General features: G+C 34.0%; 3 protein-coding genes across 7 annotated transcripts in view; all 3 read right to left on the reverse strand.

Annotated features, from left to right (window-relative positions):
• Nucleotides 1-25,191, reverse strand: part of LOC115972196 — a 55,901-nt gene that overhangs the window by 17,003 nt on the left and 13,707 nt on the right. The gene's annotated exons all lie outside the window — the stretch shown is intronic.
• LOC115970175 (disease resistance protein TAO1-like) lies at nt 8,517-14,919 on the reverse strand. The gene is made up of 10 exons (XM_031089838.1): nt 14,423-14,919; nt 13,608-14,173; nt 13,090-13,508; nt 12,639-12,974; nt 12,421-12,538; nt 11,284-12,138; nt 11,071-11,142; nt 10,758-10,929; nt 10,199-10,685; nt 8,517-10,031 (listed from the first exon to the last, which is right to left on the reverse strand). The coding sequence occupies exons 1-10, from the start codon at nt 14,917-14,919 to the stop codon at nt 9,498-9,500; spliced, it is 4,056 nt and encodes a 1,351-aa protein (XP_030945698.1). The 3' UTR covers nt 8,517-9,497.
• The window catches only part of LOC115972189 (novel plant SNARE 11-like), a 29,394-nt gene continuing 26,730 nt past the window's right edge, over nt 22,528-25,191 (reverse strand). Inside the window, exons 6-10 of one of the 5 annotated variants that reach the window (XM_031092390.1) lie at nt 24,893-24,972; nt 24,561-24,617; nt 24,294-24,386; nt 24,130-24,204; nt 22,542-22,975 (exon numbers count right to left, since the gene is read on the reverse strand). In XM_031092390.1, coding sequence (XP_030948250.1) covers nt 22,886-22,975; nt 24,130-24,204; nt 24,294-24,386; nt 24,561-24,617; nt 24,893-24,972 — 395 coding nt within the window. In that variant the 3' untranslated portion in view covers nt 22,542-22,885. Of the gene's footprint in view, nt 22,976-24,129; nt 24,205-24,293; nt 24,387-24,560; nt 24,618-24,892; nt 24,973-25,191 lie in introns of all 5 variants that reach the window. The other 4 variants (XM_031092388.1, XM_031092392.1, XM_031092391.1 and 1 more) reach the window with 4 other exon arrangements.

Genomic DNA, 25,191 nt, shown 5'->3' on the forward strand with positions numbered 1-25,191 from the left:
TTTACACCCAAAAAAAAAAGAAAGAAAGAAGAAATTGTCCCTTTTCCAAGATGTTTGAACTAAATAAGTAACTTACCTATGTATATGTTGTTCAAAAAAGCATGCGCAACATGCGCAAAAGATTGAGCATGAAGTCTTGGTTTAGTGCAAGACAAAGTGAGTTGAAACCTGTGTTGCAACAAAAAAAAAAAAACTCCACCAATTGTTACAAATGTCATTAATCTGATGCAATGAAGAGAAGGCACACATATTGGATTATGTAATTGGTTATAATTCAATGAGAAATGAATTTACCTAAGAGTATACCAAAGATAATCAGATTTGTCTTTGGTTGTATTTGTGTGCTCAAGTAATTCATTTGATTTTAATGATGCATCTTTGAAACTCACGATGACATCTTTAAATTCTTTCCAGCTACTAACTGAATCAAAAGTTTGTGTTGATTTACTGATTATGTCATTATACACCGTTTCAACCTATTTAACACAAGGGAAAATAGAACTTTTAGCCTGCCATCAAAAGAAAAGAAAAAATTTCAAAACAATATTTCTTAAGACTTTATATAAGCCGAATGATTGTAAATGCACAAGATATCAATTAAATTCTAAACAACAAATTTCCTACTATAAACTTGACAAATATGGGTCTTTTCAAAACAAGGGAATCAAGGCATATTAGAATACAAATGATATTTTCAAAACGCAAACAATATATGCTACAAATTTGATTAAACAAATAAAATTTAAGCTTGTACGGTTTGTAATTAATTAATAAAATGTTATGAGCTTAAAACCATAGTTATTGCTCTGCCTAATAAGTAGACAATTTAGTATTTATTCTTCTAACATAGGGGTATCCAGGATTACAAACATTGTTATTGTGATGCAAAAAACATTGTTACATTGTAAGTTATAATTTACATTTGCTGAATTGAAGGTTATATTTTTACAGTCTAGTAGAATACTGTTTGACTTCGATTTACATATTCAAGTGGTATATTTTGAATATGTACAGTAACATTTTGTTTTGCATAGTTAGAAAGAAATGTTGCACAGCCTCCATTGTCTTCTTGGAAAACAATGGCCTAAGTTTAAAGAAACAAATAAGTGTTAATCAGTGATATATGAGAAAACATAAAGACGCTTGACACATTACCTCTTGTTGTTGACCTAAATGAAAAGTTAGTTCGTGCTCCTTGCACCAAAGTTGGAGAGCACAATTTAATTGCAGCATGCAATTCCTTAAGTTGTCCCCACTTTAGCTGCCTTAATAGTCCTAAAATTATTAAAAGCTGTGGATTATTAATGACTACTTTATTCATATAATTTTAGAAGCGTGCAAAATATGCTACTCACCATATTCATCAAGAGGAATGTAATTTTAGACATTGACATGATTAGTTTGAGATAACTAAAAGGCTTACGTAATTTCCAACACTAAAATTTATAAGAAAATATATTTAGATAGAAATATAATAACAGTATTTGATGAGGATTATACCATGTAATAATTTACATAGTTTCCATTTCTTGCAATATAAAGTGCTACTTGAAATGCAATGTCTTCAGCAGACCTTATATATGTCTTCCCCCCATATTTTTTATAGCTTCAAGAGAAAATTAAGTACAGTTACTTTAGTGTTAGAATGATTAATAGTCATTTTGTTCTCATTCATTGAAACATTGTTAATGACTAATGCAATTAATCTAGTACATGATTTCTATTACGATAAAAAGATTTTGCAAAAACATCAACTTGGATTCATCTTACAGCCATAAGGATGCTCTAGTACCCTCCTCTAAGTCTGGTTCAGATTGAAAACCCTAGTATCTGATGGTGTCAGTTAGCTTTGAATGTTATGCATATGAACATGGGGCTGAAAATGGTGGACATGAACAACCTAGATCTTTTAATATTTTCTGCAGGTCAATGTTGTTGTTCTTTTACTTTCTGCCCAATAATCCCTGAAGATTTTGTATACGAATAGAAGCAAGAAATTCCATGCTTTCCATATTACATATCACAAACATAATCTTAAATTAGTATGATGTCTCACTATCACAAACATAATCCACTTATGCAGATTGTATGGGAGTCGTACACGCATACGCTGGGCTCCCTACCTGCGTATTGCACTGCCGGGCAGCATATTTGGAGGGCCGAGGTGCCATTGATATACTTTTGGATAGTGGAGTGGCATCATCCTAAGCGGGTCCTTCGTTAGTTTGGGATGAAGCAACCAGTTCCACGTGTCGTGGATACGTCGACTACCCTTCACAAGATATCCCTCCAGGGTAAATGGGAGAAGAACTGGGAGGAAGAACATGTGCCCTTTATTCAGCAATGGGCCAACCGAGAGAATGTAGTTCGCAGGTCCTCTCTCCTAGACGGTGATGATACGTACCTCGTTGAGTACATGATGTGGTACAATCGCAACACAAGGTGGTACATAACACCAGAGTCTGCGTACTGGGAACTCATGCTGAGGCAACAATTCCTATTTTATGGATGAAACCATTGTTCGATTAAATATCTTGAGCAGCTTTATCATGCATGCAAAACTCCAAAATAATTATTGTTGTTACATCTCTATAAGTTTCTCTATCATTATGTTTTAAAGTCAAAAAATACTGCATGAGTCTGTCATTATGTTTTAAAGTCAAAAAATACTGCATGATTTAAGTTGTTCATAACGAACTGAATTTGTCTTGATCCAATTTGTTTGCGTGAGGAATGGTTAATTGGCAATGACTAATGATGACCACACCTTTGTTCATATAATTACATTCAAATTTTAAAAAGGGTGGGTTGGGTTGGGTTTTATTCTTTTATTTTTATTTTTTGTTTATTTTTATTTTGTTTTTGGTTGGCTTGTACTTTCAAATGGACGGTGCAACTCTGTTTAGTAGTGATAAATTCACATTTCATGATAGTTCAGATAGCCTTACCTCTAGGACTGAAAGCTAATTACATATTCCTTGATAGATATTACCTCTAGGACTGGGAAGTCCCTTACTAAACTGTTGGTAGAATGCAATTCCCAACAGCTTAAAGGTCATTTCAAATCTTGCAAGTATGCAGCAAGGAGATGTGCTGGACTACTAGATTCAAGTATGATATATGTTGTAATTTTTGGTACTTCCCTTAATTGAAACTTTAAGCTCGCGTTTGTTATTTTCAATTCATTTGATTTGGACGTGTACCTTAGGAAATAATAACTTCAAAATATGTGTCCTGATTGCAATGTGATATTAATGGAGTTGTAACTCTGGTGAAGCCTAGATACAGAAGTGAAATTCTAATATTTTCACTTATGCTAATTTGAACTTATGTACAACCAACCATATGTGTTTTTTAGAAGTATTATCCCAATGTTTAGATTGCATAGTGATAAACATAACAGGAAATTGAAAATTCCTGAGTGCTGGATTGGAACTATAAATTTTTGCACGGGGGGGCGAACCCCTATTTTTATACACTGTCTTTTTAAAGATGCTTAATAATTATAAGTAATATAAGGATTTCATTAGCTATGTTTATTACTTTTTTCTTTTGATTTTGGAACAGATTTATCCAAGTTTTGCATCATACCTGCGTTCTTGCTTTTACGACGCCCTTGTTTTGTAGGTTCGGACGATGATTAGGCCTATACAGAGGTGTGATGAAGGTTCTGACATGCACACTGACCTTACATTTACACTAGAGCTTGTGGAGGAGCTAGGCCGACTTAAATTGGTGAATGCGCTTGCAGAAGCAGTTGACATTGCTACACAGGCCCCAGTTTGTGGCGGGCAACGTGGTGGGTCTCGTGGGGGTGGACATCGTGTAGGTGGTCAAGCTGGTCGCGGCCGTACGACCGAGCCGGGTCCCATCTACGAGGAAGGGAATGAGTCGGGTGCAGAAGAGTCATGGCTTGGCACTGATTAGGTACTGTCTGATGACGGCGGCAGGACACTGCGATGCACGTCTGGCGATGGTGCTGGGCCATCCCATAGCGTCGGTCATCAGGGCACTGTTCCAGCCCAGACTACGTCCCATGGTGCTAGCACGGACTATGGGGGCCTTCCCCGTATGTCGCCCCCAGTTTTCAGTGGATCTGCCCATGATGGTGGATGCATATTTGTCCCCACACTAGGCATGCCCACCCCACCTCTAGTGCATGTGGACCCCACCATGTTAGCTTCATCTCAAACCCCCCACGGAGAGGCTGTACAGATTGAGTAGATGCTGGCTGAGGACATTAAGCTGGTGGAGGCTTTGTGGAGATCGCGTCGCCCGCGTGCGCATGCTCCCGATTGCGGGACCGGTGATGGTATGTACTTTGTCTACACTTCCCATCTTCTTGAGCTACTTATACTGCGCATTTGATTGATTATGTTAATTTAATTATGCTGTTGTGTTTGATGAAACAGGTAAGATTAGACCAGTCAGGGCATATAGGCGGAAACGAAAAGATCATTAAATGCCTTAGTGTATGCTTATACTTCCTGCCTATAGGTGACTGCATAGTTCCGTTTCACTTTTCTTTTAAAGTAGTATTTTTTTTAGACCTAACTGCAATGGTGGACACGAAAAGGCCATTGAGTCTGATTGTCCTTGTGTGCTTATTCTTCATGTGTATAGGTGACTAGAATAAGCATGCAAAATGTTCTAATTGGGGAGAATCTTGGTGGCTGTGCATCTATTTCTGGATCATTGCTTGGGGAGAATACTGGCTCTCAATGTGTTTGTTGTCAAGAAATTGATATTTTGGAGAAAACCCATAAGGTGTATTGTATTTATTGATGTATTAGGAAGTTTTTCTGCGCTTGGACTTTTGATTGCAAATGGACAAATGTCTCGATTGGTATTCATTTGAAGCCAAACTTTCTTGTGTTTTTATATGTTGTTAGCTACAGTAAAGTGGGTTGTAAGAGAGTAATTTGTTTTTTTTATTTTTTTGAGAAACAAATGTGTGGCATTGTTGATAAGCAAGAAGAAGTAATTTGATACTTTTCGTAAAAGAGTTTCATGACGAAGTTTATGCGGATCAATGGCACAACCAACTCCTTTGTAGTAAATCATTTATCTGAGTCTCTACAATGCTTGGCGCCATGACTATAAGAGCTTTTGAGGACGAAGACCGATTCTTTTATTGGTCCTCTTGAATTGATTGACAGAAATGCTAGTCCTTTTTTCCATAGATTTGCAGCAAATGAGTGGTTCATCCTAAGATTAGAAACACTTAGTACAGTTCTTGCCTCTTCAGCACTCTGCACGGTCATGGCTTCTTCCCAGAACTGTTAACTCTGGTGAGTTTTACCTTGAAGAGTTATCTTTTCTATCTGTAACAATTTACAGTTGTTGTATAGATGCTTCAATTTAATGGAGATGGTTTTTTAAACATGATTGTGGAGTTATATTGAGCTGTAAAACATGCATATTAGATTCTTTATAACTTTTTCTCCTTTTATTGCAGGATTTATTGGAATGACACTTTGTTATGGTCTTTCATTAAACATGTCACTTGTCTTCTCAATTCAATATCAGTGCACTTTACCAAATTATGTCATTTCTGTAGAAAGGGTAAATCAATACATGCATATACCTAGTGAGGCCCTGGAAGTAATAGAAGGGAATCTGAAAGTGATGATAAACTCTTGGTAAGTCACTACAATCAATGCTCTTTGGAATTTGGGTCTGCATAACTGTATAAATGTTCGTATACTAGAAGTATCAATGTACACGTCTGCATTGACAAATGGGTCCCTTACTCCCTTTTGGAAAATTTGGAAATTTCTTGTCTTGTCATGTTCTTGATAACTGAAGTCCTAGTTTAATGGAGAGATGTAACTAACAGAAATTTGTATGTTGAATATGTGGTTCTATTACTGGACTGGATAGGTTGTGTACATGCAGGATTGTATAGTGGATTTTAGTTTGTTTTTGCTGGCATTTGCTATGCCAATTGTCATTTGGCCTTGATGTGGGTGGATATAATCTAAACAAAATATACCAAGGTGAGATGCGTGATAACTTGGATATATCTTCTTGCCCATGTCACACATTTGTCTGAATGGATCTCCTGTCCATAACTGAGATTCCATTGGTTTTTTTTTTTTTTTTTTTTTTTTTTTTTTTTTTTTTTTTTTTTTTTTTTTAAGAAAAATAAGTATATAGGAGTATTAATAATCGACGAATTTTGGTAGTATGGCTAGTGCCCTCTAAGTTTATAGGAGTATTACAAGTATGTTATCTTCGGAGTTTATATCATACTTCATCATTATTTATCTATAATATTACTCCACTTATCAACATATAAGGCACAATAAGTTGTATTGTCCATTATAATTTATCTAAAGCATTTGGAATATGTGGCATTCTGAGTATTGTATATGAGGAATATTTTAAGTTAAGAAAGACTCATTGGAGTTAAGTGTAGGCTTTTGCACTGCTTTTACAACTCTATAAGTTACACATAGTTCCAGGAGTATAATTGGTTGCTTTGTGATGTTATTAATTGGGTGGTGTTTGTATCTCTGATATGAATGTTTGATGGTATATTAATTCTTACAGTGTACATCATTTTTTTCCCAGAATATAGAGGATTATGCTATTCTGGGTGCATCCTCTAAAATTGCTGCTATTCTTCCATTCCAGGTAAGCATTTGTCTTGGGTGGTGTTAGACCATGAATTGTTGATTTCATTTGTTAGTTAATCATTGCTTCTTATATGGTTGGGTGACTTTGATTTCCAGGTTGTAAGAGCTCCATTGCAGGTTTGACAATGTGACCCTTTCATTCCTTGTGAAGGAAACTGCACGGTAAGTATTTAGCCCAGATTTAATTTTCATAGCCGAAGAAGGAAAGCTCTAACTAGAGTGCAAACACATTGGTCTTTTCTATAAGTAAAATACTAAATCTGTGCATTTTCTCGCAAATGCTATAAGAGAATAAATAGCTAATGATCTCAAGTTGTGAAGGTGGGAGATTTTGGCTCACCCCATTGAGTCACAAACTTGATTTAGGTTTTTAGACATTCTTACTTTCATTATAAACTTGAGACATTTTCTCATCTATAAGGCTAATTTATTTTGTTGGGGCTTGTAGGTTCGAGGGTCTTTGAGGTTTTTACAAGGGCATTACACCAAACCTTCCTGAAGAATGTTTTCATTAGAAGGGAACCGGCCTCCATCAAATTGGCCATCTGTGGGTAAAGTTGACATACATGGTTTGTAGGTAACTATTTTTTTGATTTAATGTTAAAATTAAAGAAGGTTCTTATGCTGAGATTCTAAGAATACCAATGATAAAACAGATCAAATATAGGCCTGATGCACTTGTTCTGAGGGGGATCAGTTGCACATTTGAGGAAGGGCACAAAATAGGTATTGTTGGCAGAACTGGCAGTGGGAAGACCACTCTCATAGGTGCTCTATTTCGTCCAGTGGAGCCAGCTAGAGGGAAGATATAGTAATGTATGTATTGAAACCTGTAGTATTCCACTGTCTAGTTGTAGTCATTGCACATGAAGACTAAGAACAGCATGTGCTTTGTAATTGGGTTGCCATTCACTTCATAGATTGAATATTTTTTAGGAACTACAGTGGAGAGCATGCAAAGAAGGAACTTCCACTGGTTTCTCCCAATGGGAGTCACCAAGAAAAACTAACCGCTTGTGGATCAGTTTTTCCAACATCAATTTTGCATCATATACTTATCCATGTAATGTTAACTTTTTAAGTAATTTTGAAATTTTAAGTGTTAACTTTTTTTTCTAATTCAAAATAATATTACAAGTCACATCATAATTTTGGGGTTTTATTTACAGTGTTTGGGATTCAAGAACCTTTATATAGCTGTGTAATTTGTTTTTTTAGTTGGTTGGTGTCAATTTTTATTCATGGTTATTTTGTTCTGGACTTTCTATATTTTGGGTATTAAATTTTTCAGAATTGACTTGAAGAATTTGGATCATTTTCTGATGTTGGACGATTTTTCATGTATGAACAATTCCAATTCTATCTTTTTTAAAGTTTGAATTTTCTTTGATTGGTATGGATTGCAGTGAATCCTCCCAGTGGATTTCCAAATCATTCATGTAGAGGTTATGCAATTCATTGTTATTTTTGACGTCATGTACATTCGTTAATCGTGGCTCATTATGTATGTGCTAATCTTGTATTTTGTAACTACACAATAATGGATTGCAGTGAACCAAATAGATCTCATATGACCAAAGTTGACTGAATAGGATCAAATAAAGTAAATAGAATGTACTAGACCGATTTTTCTAGAAACCACAGTGGACCGAATAAGACCAAAGTAGATATAATGGACCGAATAAGACCAAAGTAGTCCAAAAACAAAAATAATAAGGTTATTTTTCCATATATACATATCTGCCAGTCAAACAACTGGAAAATGATGACACTTCTACTTAAACCACACACACGAAAGTAGTTACTTGCAAGTATACATATCTTACTAAATACCACAATAAGAAGTCGTACTTTTGCATTCATGCACCAGGATGTTCATGGTATTGAAATTGGAAATAGCTTAAATGGGGTGTAGATCCAGAATCTCTGTCCTACATTGCAATATATAACATCTATGTACAAGACTCAATGTTTCACTGTAAGTGACAGTGAATCTATAGTTGATACAACAAACATAAGCGATACGCAATAGCTCGCCTTTTAACAAGGCCTATTAAGAGTTAAAACCATATACTGCAAACATTTAAACTCTACTGAATTACAAGTGTCATGAGTCATGACATGTCATGTCAGGTTAAGAAATATGACTACCAGTGAGACAGTCGACCTATGTCTGCAGGGTAGTTCACATTATGGATGCTGGTTGTGGGTTTGCTAGTTTCTGCATACTATCCCCTGGGATATACAAACACATGTCCTTTGCACCGAAAGATGATAGGATGAAAACCCAAAGGAAGTGTTGGTGCGTACTAAATACAGAAAATTCATTGTACAAATTATAACACAATACCATTGAAAAATTGTAATATTTATTCACTTCTCATTCTTTGATTACCAAACAGAAAAAAGTTTTGCAAACTTCAATTCACTTTTTTGTTACTTTTCTTTTTCTAACTTCAATTACATGCAAGCGTGCAAATCATAGAGCAAAATCAACATCTAAGGAGCCAAGCTAGGAGACTTTTGTAAATCAATATGAATAATAGTCCCAAACGCCAGTAAGGAAAAAAGAAAACATTATTATATATGTCGGACCGTTGGTGAAAAAGAAAAACAAGAATTATAACAAACCGTTACCGAGGGACAAGAAATCTCAATATGCATTTGTATTGTAGTAGAAGTTTAACAGAGCATTACATATACTTAGCCCAAAATAACATAAAATTAACAGAAAAAGAAATGCTAGTATATGTCCCAAAAAAAGAAGAAGGAAACAACTAGATTATATAATGGTAGGAAGAAAGATGATAACTCACAGGTAAAAGATGAGGAAAAAAATTCTCTTGACTGGATTCCTCACAATCTATGCCCGTGTCCCATCGTCCCAGACTTCCTCCCAATCCTCCGAGTCTTTGGTTTGATGTCTTGCTTGTTTAACAAACGGAACCCTACTGTCTCCACCTCCACGTTCCTGGTAGCTATTGTAAACTCAACTTCATGGAATCCCTTCTCATCAATAGACCAGCCAGGGGTTTCCAGATCGAAGAAATTCAAATAGTGCAGGCTCAGCGCAAGGTGATGCGATTCAATTTTACCATATTCTGACGCAATACGTTGAAACCATACTTTATTCGATTTGATTTCAATCAGAGTTTTATATGGGTGATTATAATGCTCGCAGGGTACAAAAACAACGCACAAAAGAATTGCCTGCAACTCATCAAACCCCGACAGAGGCAATTGCATGTTCACTGAATAATCGCATCTGTGGAAACTTGGAGATGCCAAAACTAAACTATCACGTATGTTGGCCGTTTCAAATCCATTTGGAATTTCTTTTCCAGGAAGAACGTAAGGTAATCTCCCCACTAATTTACCACTTAGTAGTCCCTGAAATATACAAAGCGTGATGTTGAAAATTACATTATAAAAAATAATAATAATAAAATTAAAACCAACACACAGACAGAGATAGCTAAATAGATAGATATATACTGAAGAAGAGTATTAGGTAATTTCCCAAGTACATGATATTTAGAAAACAGAGAGAGAAATACCTTGACACAGAATTGAATATTGAAGCAATTGACACACGCGACACAGAAATCAAAATGACGACACCAGAAGGGACAATTTTTTGGGCTTTCTGGGAATCTCTCCAGTGAGGTACAATTGTTTACATTTATAGTACAATCTTGTGACCGAATATCTGGTAACCATCGAAGCCTCTTGCAACCATCCAAGTCGAGCCTTGTAATTCTAGAGAGTTGAGAGATGCTTTCAGGAAGACACAAAAGATTTTTGCAATCTCTTAAATCCAAATGCCGAAGGGCAGTCAAACGTCCAACGGATGATGGCAACAATTCTATTGCTATTCCTCTTAGAGAAAGCCTAAACAGGCCTTCGAGATTCCCTAGATTCTCTGGTAAGTTGACCAATTTTGAGCATCCAGAAAGATAAAGATATTTTAGCATCTTCAAATTACAAATGCTGCTAGGAAGACATAAAAGATTTTTGCAATCACTTAAATTCAAATGCTGAAGGGCAGTCAAACGTCCAACGGATGATGGCATCACTTCTATTGCTGTTCCTTTTAGAGAAAGATTAAATAGGCTTTTGAGATTCCCCAGATTCTCTGGTAAGTTGACAAATTTTGAGCATTCAAAAAGATGAAGATTTTTTAGCATCTTCAAACTACAAATGCTGCTAGGAAGACACAAAAGATTTTTGCAATCACTTAGATTCAATTTACGAAGGGCAGTCAAACGTCCAACGGATGATGGCAACACTTCTATTGCTGCTCCTTTTAGAGAAAGATGACATAGGCCTTCGAGATTCCCCAGATTCTCTAGCAAGTTGACAAATTTTGAGGATCCAGAAAGATAAAGACCTTTTAGCATCTTCAAACTACAAATGCTGCTAGGATGACACACAAGATTTTTGCAATCACTTAGATTCAAATCACGAAGGGCAGTCAAACGTCCAACGGATGATGGCAACACTTCTATTGCTGTTCTTTTTAGAGAAAGATGACATAGGCCTTCGAGATTCCCCAGATTCTCTGGCATGTTGACAAATTTTGAGCATCCAAAAAGATAAAGATTTTTTAGCATCTTCAAACTACAAATGCTGTTAGGAAGACACAAAAGATTTTTGCAATCACTTAGATTCAATTCACGAAGAGTAGTCAAACGTCCAACGGATGATGGCAACACTTCTATGGCTGTTCCTTTTAGAGAAAGATGAAATAGGCCTTCGAGATTCCCCAGATTCTCTGGCAAGTTAATCAATTTTGAGCATCCAGAAAGATAAAGATATTTTAGCATCTTCAAACTACAAATGCTGCTAGGAAGACACCAAAGATTTTTGCAATCACTTAGATTCAATTCACGAAGAGCAGTCAAACGTCCAACGGATGATGGCAACACTTCTATTGTTGTTCCTTCTAGAAAAAGATTAAATAGGCCTTTGAGATTCCCCAGATTCTCTGGTAAGTTGACAAATTTAGAGCATCCAGAAAGATAAAGATTTTTTAGCATATTCAAATTATAAATGCTGCTAGGAAGACACAAAAGATTTTTGCAATCCCTTATATCCAAATCCCCAAGGCAAGTCAAACATCCAATAGATGATGGCAACAATTCTATTGCTGTTCCTTTTAAAGAAAGAATAAGCAGGCCTTCGAGCTTCCCTAGATTCTCTGGCAAGTTGACAAATTTTGAGCATCCAGAAAGGTTAATTATAAATAGTGACTTCAAAATACAAATGGCGCTTGGAAGAAGCACAAAATCTTTGCAATTGGTTAGATCCAATGAAGTAAGGCCAATCAAAAATTCAAATGATGAAGGCAATTCCTTTATAGCTGTTTCACTCAAATAAAGCTCCTTTAGACTTACAATATTCCCCAAGTCCTCTGGCAGTTTGTCAAATTTTGAGCATCCAAAAAGATCAAGATTTTTAAGCGATGTCAAACTACAAATGGTGTTAGGAAGACACACTAATTGTTTGCAATCCCGCAAGATCAAAATATTAAGGTCAGTCAAACATTCAATAGATGAAGGTAATGTTGTAATAGCAGTGCATTTCAAAAGAAGTCTCTGTAAAAGCTTCATGTTTCCCACAAATTCTGGAATTTTCTTGACTTTTGAGCAACAAGAAAGATTAAGAGTCACAAGAGACTCCATTTCAAACTTGTCTGGAAGACTAGTTAGTTCTTGGCATTCTTCTAGATCAAGAAGTTTAAGCTTTTTCAGTTTTACAATGGATGGGTGAAGCTCGCATAAATTTGAACACCCTGCAAGAACTAATTCCTCAAGATTTGGGACTCCATTGAAGTCGGAGGCTATAATCAAGTTTGAGGAGCCAGCCATATCGATGAACCTTAACTTGTCAAAATTCTATCAAAAAAAGAAAAAAGTTTAGAATAATTAACTTTCTAGTGTTTTTTATTGAAGTTTTAAAGCAAATTTGTATGAGGATATTTATTAACACTCTTACCTTCATTCCTCCCCAAAGTAGTTCAATTTTACTACACTGCAAACGAAGTTGAACAAGCTCATTTGGCAAAAGACATAGCAATGATTTTGAAGGATAATTACTCCATTCAAGATATGTTAATTTATTTGGAAGATACTCGGGGACAAATTGAGGGCAAATACTACGAATTCTCAGAAATTTTAGCTTGGGCATCTTGAAAAAGGCATTAGGGTTCCAAAGTGACACTTTTTGTTTTTTGGAAGATGTGAAACCTAACCAACTTGCCTCTTTTTCTTCATGATAAATACTTGTATCCTTGGCTTCCCAAATATCTATGGCTTGAATTGCTTCTGTTCCCTGATAATAAAAAAGGAATTCATTAAATGAAAAATATATTATTAGCATAACTATTCATATTTCAACTTTGCCGAATAGGAAAATACAATATGAGCTCAAGTAAATAACCTCTTACCGTATTGTTTTTTAACACATGATCAATATCATCATAAAGCCACAGTCTACTACGCTTCCCAGGCTCATCACGAGATTCTTGACGAACAATATCCCTTCCCATATCTCTTAGTAAATCGTGCATCCACAATTTATTATTTTCGGAAATTTTCAAGAGAGACTTGTCAATGAGAATGCTCAATCCAATTTGGGAATAGCGGCCAAGACTATCTAGCATTTGTAAAACATGATCTTTCTTCTCATGATTAAATAAGCACGCAATATCTTTAAATATATCCTTCACTGAGTTAGGGAGTCCATCAAAACTTATTTTTAGTACTTGATTAATCTCTGGTTTGGGATCTTCTTTGAGCATCTCTAATGCATTTTTCCATTCAGCAGTATTTCTTCCAAACAAAAATGAACCCAAAACCTCAAGTGCTAAAGGAAGACCATTAACATATTCTAAAAAACTTTTGGACAGCTTTAAATATTTATATGGACTTAGTTCTTTTTTAAAAGCCTTTGAACAAAAAAGACAAAGAGCATCTTCATAATTCAATGCTTTAACTTCAAATGTTTCATCTACAGGGAATTCCTTCAACAAGTGCTTATCTCTTGTTGTTATGATAATTCTACTACCCGAACCAAACCAATCACTCTTCCTGACTAACATTTTTAACTCATTTGATTCATCTACATCATCAAGAACAATAAGAACTTTTTTATGCTGTAACATTTTCTTGATCATGTGAACTCCATCATATTTATTTTTTATCAAATTTTTTTCGTGCAAAATTTGAGTAATAAGATCTTTTTGCAGTGAAAGTACATCTTTTTTCCTAACATTGTCAATAAAACAACAAGCTTCAAATTCTTTAGAAACCATCCTATAGACAACACTAGCCAGGGTTGACTTGCCCATTCCCCCCATTGCCCAAATCCCTATAAAGCGAACTTCATTATTTAACCATAAAGCTAAACATGACTCCAATTCCACCAGTTGAGAGTTTATTCCTACCAGGCCCTCAGTAACTTCTGAGAATTCACAACTTGATTTATGTGATATAAGTCCCACAATGCTTTGGACAGCTTCTGAGAGAGGGCTGCGATAAAGAGAGAACAAGAATTGATGACCAATGAATAGGGCCCATGAAAAATATGGTAGATATTAGGTGTTCGATTATGTTGCCCTAAATAAAAATTTGTAAATTGATTGGCTATGAAAAAATTAAATGAGATTTGCTAAAGGTTTAATATTTATTTAAAAACAAATAAAAATAGATCTATTAAAGGTTTAAATGGAGCTACATATATAAAAGTGGGTTAGCTGAATATATATCAAATAAAATTACCTATTATTTACATGATATCCGACAATATTGGCCACATGACTCAAAGCAGCTCTCCATGTGCCCACTTTCTCCTTGAATTGTTTTTCATGTTCAACAAAGGCTTGTGTAAAAGTTCCCATTTGTTTTCGCACATCAGATGGATCCACGTTGTAAAAAATAGGTACAACTGTCATTCCCTTTTCTTTTTTGCAGTCAATAATCTTTACAAGTTCTTCTAAGCACCAAGTTGAAGATGCGTAATTTTCTGAGAGAATGACCACAGCAAATCTTGATTCTTCTATGGCTTTCAAGAGCTCTGGTTTAATAGTTTTTCCTTTCTCAAGTTTTTCATCGTCCTTGAAAGTGTAAATGCCCCTCCGTTCTAAAGCATAATTTAGAAAGTCTGTAGCAGTGTTGCGGGTGTCCTCTCCTCTGAAACTCAGGAAAACATCATACTTCCATTGGCTAGTAGAAGAAATAGAAGAAGAACTTGGGAAAGATGACGAGCTTGAAGCCATTGAATCCCGGTATAGATCTGCATGTGAAGAAAAATATACATTCAGTTAGAACGGAAGAAAAATTGGAAAGAAAATAATTCATGAAAGAAGAAAAACTATTTGATGCAATGTTTTCAATCTCTCTCTTCATCAGATGGATCAAAGGTTACCTTCTTTTTTTCTTTTTCTTTTTTTTGGTCTTTATGAAAAACTGCAATTGAAGTCAAATTGTTCAGAACTCAGGGGGAGTACTGTTGGGTATCTTAAGACTAAATGGTCTGGGGATATATAGGTTGTCAGGTTTATCTCTTGCTAATATGTGTTTATTAGTCTTTTGTTCACAATTTAGGGAAGTCTCAACGTTCACAACTCAGATTAGTGCTTTACAGGTTCAAGTTTAGGCGCATCTTCTCAAGTTTGGTTGTATTGGACGAGAGGAAGTAGAGAATGGAAAAATGCATGGAAGCTGTGGATTTGAAAGGGAAAAAAAATGATTAACTTTTATACAAGATTACTCTTATACCCTCGTAAAAGTATTAAAAAAAATTTTGAATATTTTGTAAAATTATTTTTGATTCTTCCTAATGAATTATTCTTTTATAATTTACAAAAAATAAAAAATAAAATAATTTTTTTAGCATTATTTTTTCCTTCTTTTTCTTTCCTTTCTTTTCATTTTTACTTCCAAACACATGCATAAATAGTATTTTCTGTCCTTCTTCTTTCTTTCTTTTTTCGTTTTATTTTTTTCCAAATCTATTCCCTTAATTTTTTTTTTCCCTTGAGAGTAATTGATGATTTCACAGCCCCTTAGTAAGTATTTGTATTGTGGTGGACCTCACTTGGCTCCTATCACAGTACAAAATTATGAGAGTATATGAATTCTTTCGATGAAATTTACGATGTGTCTAGAATTTTTCTTTACATAGAGAAAGGAGGATCAAGCACAACTTTTAAGGTTCCTTACGCATATGTAAAAGAATTTCCATTCCTTCTCCTCAATGTGTATCAATCCACTCAGGAAAATGCTAGAGAGAGAGAGAGGAAATTTCCAAGACACCATCATTACTTCAGCATGGTGTTTCAGTGGAATTTGCTAGGTTTGATGAAATGATAAGTGTTGAAAATTGAACAAAGTTGTCAAGAGCTATGCGTGATTTGCGGAGGTCACCAAAAGTCGATTGCTTTGTAGTTAAAAGGAATTAGCGTTAGTGTTAGTGTGGAAACTCACTGAAAACCACCACATGGTAACTTTTGTGGAAAGAGCTGTGTGAAATGCACCATTGGCCATTTCCAATCACAATGTACCACAATCAAAAGAAAAGGCCATGTTATTAATTAATATGATCTAAGAGTGACAAAAGTAAAAGAAATGGGCATTGTCGATAACATCTTGGGTTACCTTGAACATGCATTACAATCATCTGCTTTCAAAAGCTCAAGATATCTTAAATCATTGAGCATTAGAATTAATTCGATGTGCCTTTCTTTTTACTTTACTTTTTTGACAAGCTAGAAAAGCTCTTTATAATTAAGTTTTTATATTGTTTTTGACCTAAAGGTTTCAATCCACCCAAGAAAATGCTAGAGAGAGAGAGGAAATTTCCAAGAAACCATCATTACTTCGGCATGGTGTTTCAGTGGAATTTGCTAGGTTTGATGAAATGATTAGTGTTGAAAATTGAACAAAGTTGTCAAGAGCTGTGCGTGATTTGCGGAGGTCACCAAAAGCCGATTGATTTGCAGTTAAAAGTAATTAGCGTTAGTGTTAGTGTGGAAACTCACTGGAAACCACCACATGGTAACTTTTGTGGAAAGAGCTGTGTGAAATGCACCATTGGCCATTTCCAATCACAATGTACCACAATCAAAAGAAAAAGCCATGTTATTAATTAATATTATCTAAGAGTGACAAAAGTAAAAGAAATGGGCATTGTCGATAACATCTTGGGTTACCTTGAACATGCATTACAATCATCTGCTTTCAAAAGCTCGAGATATCTTAAATCATTGAGCATTAGCATTAATTTGATGTGCCTTTCTTTTTACTTTACTTTTTTGACAAGCTAGAAAAGCTCTTTATAATTAAGTTTTTATATTGTTTTTGACCTAAAGGTTTCAATCCACCTAGGAAAATGCTAGAGAGAGAGAGGAAATTTCCAAGAAACCATCATTACTTCGGCATGGTGTTTCAGTGGAATTTGCTAGGTTTGATGAAATGATTAGTGTTGAAAATTGAACAAAGTTGTCAAGAGTTGTGCGTGATTTGCGGAGGTCACCAAAAGCCGATTGCTTTGCAGTTAAAAGTAATTAGCATTAGTGTTAGTGTGGAAACTCACTGAAAACCACCACATGGTAACTTTTGTGGAAAGAGCTGTGTGAAATGCACCATTGGCCATTTCCAATCACAATGTACCACAATCAAAAGAAAAAGCCATGTTATTAATTAATATTATCTAAGAGTGACAAAAGTAAAAGAAATGGGCATTGTCGATAACATCTTGGGTTACCTTGAACATGCATTACAATCATCTGCTTTCAAAAGCTCGAGATATCTTAAATCATTGAGCATTAGCATTAATTTGATGTGCCTTTCTTTTTACTTTACTTTTTTGACAAGCTAGAAAAGCTCTTTATAATTAAGTTTTTATATTGTTTTTGACCTAAAGGTTTTTTTTTTTTTTTTCATTACCATCACTTTTTGAATATATATATCAGTTAGTGATATTTTTATATATTATTCAAAAATAACATCAAACTACACACAAATATCAAGAAAAACACAAGTAACCACTACGATTTTTTTAGAATAATAATCACTATGAATTCGAGTGTGTAACGTGTATTTTTTTTTTTTTTTTTAAAGCATGCATTACAATTCATAGTCAAATATTTATTGATCCTTAACATGTGCCTTAGGACATTTATTAACCAAATTATATATGTATATATATATATATATATATAGATTTTGACTAGCTATAAAAAATAAAATTTCACATTACTTTTTTATTTAAATTTTCACATTAATCATTAAGAGAATGGTAATTTAAACCCCCCCCCCCCTCCAACTATCAAATTCTTTTAAAAAAATCATTATCTTTTAAATGTTTTATTTTAGTCCTTATTCTTTCAAAATAACTTGTCTCGGTCAATGTAAAATGACATAAATGCAAAATTTTAGCCAATCACCTCAAAAAATTACTCATATTATTTTGTCTAAAATTATGCATATCATGTCCACAGCTATAATACTTGTGTAAATTTACATGGCCACTATTCATGTGTAAAAATGCATATTTTATTCATTAATTTGTCAATTTACTTTTTCAGTTGGGGTGTGTGCATGTGAGTGATGTGGGTTTTTTAAATAAGTGGTTATGTTAATGAATAATGAATATTTATTTAAATAAATTTTAAAATAGATAATCTGATGTATGTGTTTTTGAAAAGTAATGTTGTAAAATAAGAAAAATAGATTCTTATCCTAAAATAAATAGAAATTTTTACACAAGTTGATATGAATACTATAGTTTGATGTGAGTAATATTTTAATTTTTTTCCCTTTTCTCTCTAATTACTACCCCCCCCCCCCCCCCGGGGTTTAGATTAGACTTTCTTCTTTTTCTTTTTTGAGAAGACTTCTTGTTGTAAATAAGTCAAGCTATTTGAGTTTAAACTTGATGATAAAAAAATTCAAGATTAGGTTATCATGGCATCATTACCACCCCCCCCCCGGGTTTAGATTAGACTTTCTTCTTTTTTTCTTTTTCTTTTTTGAGAAAGACTTCTTGTTGTAAATAAGTCAAGCTATTTGAGTTTAAACTTGATGATAAAAAAATTCAAGATTAGAGGTTATCATGGCATCATTTTTATCATAAACTAATTATGGGTCCGTTTGGATACAACTTATTTTTGCTAAAACTGAAAACTGAAAACATTATAGCAAAATAATTTTTTAATGTGTGAAAAATTACTGTTCACTCTGTTTTTTACTATTTATAAGCCTAAAATCACTGTTTATGGACAATGAACAGTGACAGAGGCGCATCCAAGAAAAAAAAACTGAAACACAGACTTTGAAAACGCAGTAAAATGCTGTATCCAAACTCTTCCTATATATGACATCTCAATTATTATTAAAAAGAATTTAAAAAATTTACGTCACCCGACTTATTAAATTTTAAACAGTACCTATGATAATGTTCTAGTTATTAACAAGGTTGTCAATTGGATTTTAAAATTTCTCTCTTGTCTCTCTATTTTCTCCCCCCCACATCCACCCATATCGGACTTATTACATGTTGTAAATAAGTCACCCTGTACATATTCCGTTCATGTTCAATTTGGAAAAAAATTTGTTTATATTTAGTTATTCAACAACCAAATTACATTTAATTTTATACTTTTTTTTTTTTTTTTTTGAGGGGGCATTTAAGTTTAGACTTGACTATAAAAACAATGCAAAATTAAACTTAAGTGTTTTTTTTTTTGTTAACAACCTTATATATGTGGTCTCTATTTGAGACACGGACTATCTAAGTTCTAATTATTATTTTTAACTTATTGATGATAATATAGCTTATCAATTTTGTAGTAAAAATGACATTTTTCTTTATACCCATTAAGAAAGGAACATAGAGTTTAAGATGGATATTATAATACCATTGCAAAATAAATAAAAAATAAAAATGCTTGCCATCTTTCTAGTTTTATAAATCTAATTTTATAAGTTTATAATGAAAATAAATCTATTTAATTAGGTCATATGATATAATCTCAATTGTAATTTAATTATTAATAATTTACATAATTAAGTCAAATGATATAATCTCAATTATAATTTAATTATATAGAATTTGCATAAATTTTTGAAGGGGTAAAAATTGTATACATGATATTTCTTTTATATGAGAAAAGAATGACAAAAAATTTTCCAAACCAAAAGATTACTAAGTGCTTATAGTCATATGCCTTGTTTAAATTATAGATAAAATTTATCTACAAAATTGGTTGTAACCTAAGACTACAACTTCATTCAATATTTTTTTTATTGAAGGTAAATTTTGGCAAGTCCACTGGATTACATCTTCTTATTATATTCTCTATACTTGCAAAATTTCTAGAAAATTGAAGATCAATAATTATGTTATCAATAAATTGTTTATGTAAGGATGATAGGCCCAGTAGTATATATTGGGACGGGGGCCTGGTTTGAGGACACTAGTATTCCGAGGACGAGTAAACGTTGTTATGGAAGTCAACATTAGTGAATAAAGAAAGGGGTCTAGTCATAATGGTCCAAGAAGGTGGTCCGAGGAGAGATGCTTCCTCGGCTGAGCAAAGTAGAGGTTAGAAAGTGCGGTCTGCCATCCAGAGGCAATGTTACGAGAAATTCTATTCATAAGGATATACATCAAGAAAGCATAGGACAAAGGAAAGTTATGAAATATTTAAGAGAAAGCTGCTATCATCGCATTGAATACTCTGTAGCTAACTCTTTGGCCTCAGTAATATATATTGGGCCAGGGGCCCAGTTCGAGGACGCTAGTAGTCCGAGGACGGGTAAACGTTGTTATGGAAGTCGGTATTAGTGAATAAAGAAAGGGGTTTGGTCATGATGGTCCAAGAAGGTGGTCCGAGGAGAGATGCTTCCTCGGCTGAGCAAAGTAGAGGTTAGAAAGTGCGGTCTGCCATCCAGAGGCAACGTTCCGGGAGATTCTATTCATAAGGATATACATCATGAAAGCACAGGACAAAAGAAAGTTATGAAATATTTAAGAGAAAGCTGCTACCACCGCATTGAATGCTCTGTAGCTAACTCTCTGACCGCATTAATGAGGAAGTGATATCTGAACAGTAATTTCCAGCTTTACAGCTACTCCCAAAGACTTCAGGAAGGTGCTGATGGAACAAGGATTAACACCAACAATCTAATCTACACGTGAAAGAAATAAGATAGTATAAAATAGAAAGAAGACCTTGAGGGAAAGGAATCGGAGAATTGGGAGAAAAACACGATAGAAACTAGAACTGGACTTGTAACCAAATTCAAAAGAGATATATATAAGAATTGATCTCTTCGGATTGTGCCGAGGACGATTTTCTTTAGATAAAACTTGTCTATCTTTACTTTCTTATCATCTGAATCCATTAAAATTGTTACCCAACTCATTAGAGCCTAATTTTCTAACCCACTCTTTTTAAATTCATTGTATTGGGCTCTTTGGGCCTAGGTCCTTTTACCTTTTGGGTTTAGGAACCAAATTGTGGCATTCCAGTTTAAATTGCAAGTTTTTGTAATTTAAAATTATGTATAAAATATAAGCTTATAGATCATATAGTAAATAATATCCGATTGACACAAAATTTTACATGTGTATTAAGAGTGTATAGAACATGCAATTCATCGATTAGATTTTTAAAATGTATAATAATGTCTATTTTATTAAGTAAGATTGTAGCCTTAATTTACATCCAATTTTGTAGCTAAACTTTATCCTTAAATTATTTAATAAATCATGTGATTTAATATATATTTATGGGTTTTATGAAATGGCACATAATAGTTAGGAGACTTGGAGTAGATTACTAGCTCCAACCCATTTTGGAGGAGTAGTTTCTGAACAAGTTCAAACTTGTCCGACCAAAAAAAAAAAAAAAAATCAATCCTAAAAATGTTATCCAGCTTAATCAATAATCATGTACTCATGTTGGATTAAAAAAAATATATAATTAAAAAATTAAATGATTTTTATGGTGAAATCACCTATTTAAAGAAATCTCCCGCAAAAGTTGGCATGCACCGTGTTTTACTTGAGAAATTGGCATACACCTTGTTTTACTTGAGATAGAGATTTGCTTGTCGAAAAGAATTGCTATTCTCTTGTACATTTTGTACTAGTGAAAAATTGCACCGTTAATCAACCCGATGATTAATAGTCATTTTGAATTTAGAGCCATCCATATTCCATGGGATTTGAGGCATGTATGTTAACCAAACAGCCATAGCCAATTACCGTAGATTGTCTTTGCTAATGGAAAAAAATATTAAAGCAGTGGTTTCCTTCGTCAATGTTGGGATAAATATCACGGTTGTAAGAAGTATTATTAGTTTGCATTATTTCACAATGCACATCTCCAACATGTTTGACCAGCATTTCCAATACGTAATTTCCTACCTCTTTTCCATTATTGGGGGTTGGGGGTGCTCATATTCTCGTGTTTAGAAGAAAAAAATTTCCTATCATATTTTGATCATTCTGCAAAGCCTTTTTTTTTTTTTTGGGACTTTCCACAGAACATTTAAACTAGCAACTATGTACTTTAGTTATAAATCCACCATAAATCAACCTTGGGTTCCATCTCTATGCATCGATAGATATAGATGAAGACAAAATATAAAACATCATGGATACATATAGATGAAGACAAAATATAGAACATCTTGGAATCAACAGTGCATGAGATATGCCAAGAGCCTTGTAATTTAGCGACATTACCTACTCTTATGAGAACCGAAGTTTGAATTTCTCCTCATTGTTATGACTATTGGATTATAAAAAAAAAATAGCTGATATAATATCTCAAAATAAACAGTAAATAAAAAATATTTCCCAAAAAAAAATATAAATAAATTATGAAATGCAGATCAAATATCTTACAAGTGTAGCAAATACATGGTGTGAACCAAAACAATCTACACATTTTTTAGTTTCCCTCAAATAGGAATGATTTTTCAGTCGGGGAAGAAATAATCATACAGACCACTTCCAATTGAAGCTAATGAATCCCAGCAGTTGTTTGAGAGACTATCGTTTGGGAAAGTTTGACCACTCTGCAGAAAAGTCACTAGAAAGAAATCCATACTCAAGTAGACCAGCTCTATAAACCAGGTGTCACCAGCAGCATCACAAGCTAAGCTATTCCATCCAATAAGATGACAAATCATCATCACAATCTCATTAGATGATCCTTTTCTAAATTTTCAACTAGCACTCCAAAGTAATTTCCGAGTCATTGCTGGTGGGGCTAATCCTGGAATATCCCTGATGTCCTTGTTGTTTGGGTTCACAAGCTGAGAAATAAAAATAAATATTTCACGAAAAAAAATTAAGCAAATTGAAAGAAATGGGCAATGCAGCGTTATACTGCCAGCTCTTTCACAAGCTAATGGCTTTTGACAGTCACATGAGACTGCAAAGACATGGAATGTTCTTAATGATTAAGATACCAACTCACTATGCAAGGTTTAAGACATGTTGTTGTTGATATGAATAATATAGAAGCTCTAGAAGGTTATCTCCCCCAAAAAATATAAACATATCTTAAAGGCATTGAAATAGATACTTTCTGGACAATACAGTTATGAAAACAACCAAGCGATTCGTCCTTGAACTCAAAATTACATGCAACTTAAGTAGTTAAGTTCCAAAAAATCTGTAAGTTCCAACTTCTTTTTTTATTTTCCCATAAATATGTATAAATTTTACTGGTTTTCAACTGAAGCGGATCTCCACCAATTTTATGATCAGTCTGTAGCATTCATCAAACTATATCCAACAGAAATAAGAAAATTCAAATTATTGTTTCCCTCTACAAATGTGGTGGAAAAGAAATCAATTCAGAAGGAAAAGGAATTGAACTTCTCCTAAAGATGACATCAAGTTGCAATCTGTGCATTACCAACGAACATGAAGATCTGACAACAATTCGATTAACTCTTCTACACCCACATGCACTGTGTTTGTCGTCTTCTTTTCTTTTTATTTAGTGGAGTTATTATGATTTTTAAATGAAAAGGATATACTGAATTAGATTCTTTTACTTTTTAATTGGGTAAGCAAAAAATGATTTAGATTCACTACGATTAACTACACCATTTGGCATTATAAAAGTGTCTTCCTGCAGCTTTTAAGCAAATAAGGGTTAACCAAACAAGGTCAACCTGAGATCAGCTTGCTTATAAAAGCCCCAATTGAAACATAAAAATAGGTTAGGCAATACTATATATATAGTTAGACACATTTAAAAACAATTGGCATGTGGGCCTCCACAGCCACAAAAAAGGTTTTTTTTGGGGGGGGGGGGGGGGGGGGGGGTGGAGCCTATTATCCACAACAATGAAGCCAGATCTATCTACTAATGGGACGTCATGGATTTGATTCCAATTTGTTATCAGATGGCAACAGCAGAATCAAATATTTAGAAAATAAAAGATAATAATATTACCTTAACAATAATAATGGCTATGACTCCAACGACAATAAGGAAGAGTAATGCCATAATACACTTATCAGTTGCAACCTAATGAAATAAACGAGGTAAGTAAAATACATAACAACTAATAGTCAATATATGACAAGAACAGGAAGAAGATACTTTTAGAGATTGACCTGCCTACCAAGTTCCTTCACAAGTTGAGAAGCTTTCTTGATTGAGAAATGGATAGAGTCCAGCTCATTAACAACCCGACTCATTTGTTCAGTCTAAACATGAATATAATAGATTTCTTTAGTTCCATGGCAAGATAATTTATTGAAAGATTAAACAAAACAAAACAAAACAAAAATTGTAGAAGAGAGAGAGAGGAAAAGTTAAATTTGATATGACTTAATAAACTTCCATGGAATCCATTTTTTTAAAGCTGAAAAATTACACACCTGAGCCTTGAGGGCTGCTGCAGTCTCTGTTCCAACATTGACAGTGTCTTGAACAGTCTACCACAAACAAGGAGATACAGAAATTATTTTTCTTTTGCAATGATTCCATACTTTAAAAACAGTAAAACTAATTTTAGACTTTCTTACTCTTTTTTAGAGGCAGGGAGTGGGGATATAAAGTACATGAGTTAGTTTTAGTTGAGATTTTCCATAAATAAGACAGAGGAAATCATGATCACACTTCAAAATAGCCTATGAAACTTATCCATTTCCAACTTGCCAAAATAAATAAACTTATTTCATAACAGAGTGATCATCAGAGATAATCCAACCTTTTTTGACCTCTCAATGGCCTGATCAGTCTCGTCCATCATCCGGTTTCCACTCTCTACTAGCTGTTGATTTGTCATGGCTGCAGACATATAGCCACTGCCTCAGCATTAAATATACCTCATAATTGAGAAACACTTAACATATAAAGTACTTGAAGTAAAATATATTGGTATGAAATATATCAAACACAGGGCATGATTCCAGATTAAATTTAAAGGTATGCATTGGTTACTTTAGAAATGGCAATTTACAATTTCTGAACCATCAAAAAGGTATTTGATGTGTAATATTATTGTGG

The sequence above is a fragment of the Quercus lobata genome, chromosome 12, assembly GCF_001633185.2.
Source record: "Quercus lobata isolate SW786 chromosome 12, ValleyOak3.0 Primary Assembly, whole genome shotgun sequence".
NCBI classification, from domain to species: Eukaryota; Viridiplantae; Streptophyta; class Magnoliopsida; order Fagales; family Fagaceae; genus Quercus; species Quercus lobata.

Excerpts from the sequence above, each read along its gene's own strand:
- LOC115970175 (XM_031089838.1), bottom strand. The coding sequence starts at position 14,919 with ATGGCTTCAAGCTCGTCATCTTTCCCAAGTTCTTCTTCTATTTCTTCT. Across the intron at positions 11,143-11,283 it reads TGATTGCAAAAATCTTTTGT|TGTTGCCATCATCCGTTGGA; the intron begins GTCTTCCTAACA and ends CAGCAATAGAAG. Across the intron at positions 10,032-10,198 it reads ATATTCAATTCTGTGTCAAG|GGACTACTAAGTGGTAAATT; the intron begins GTATTTCTCTCT and ends TGTATATTTCAG.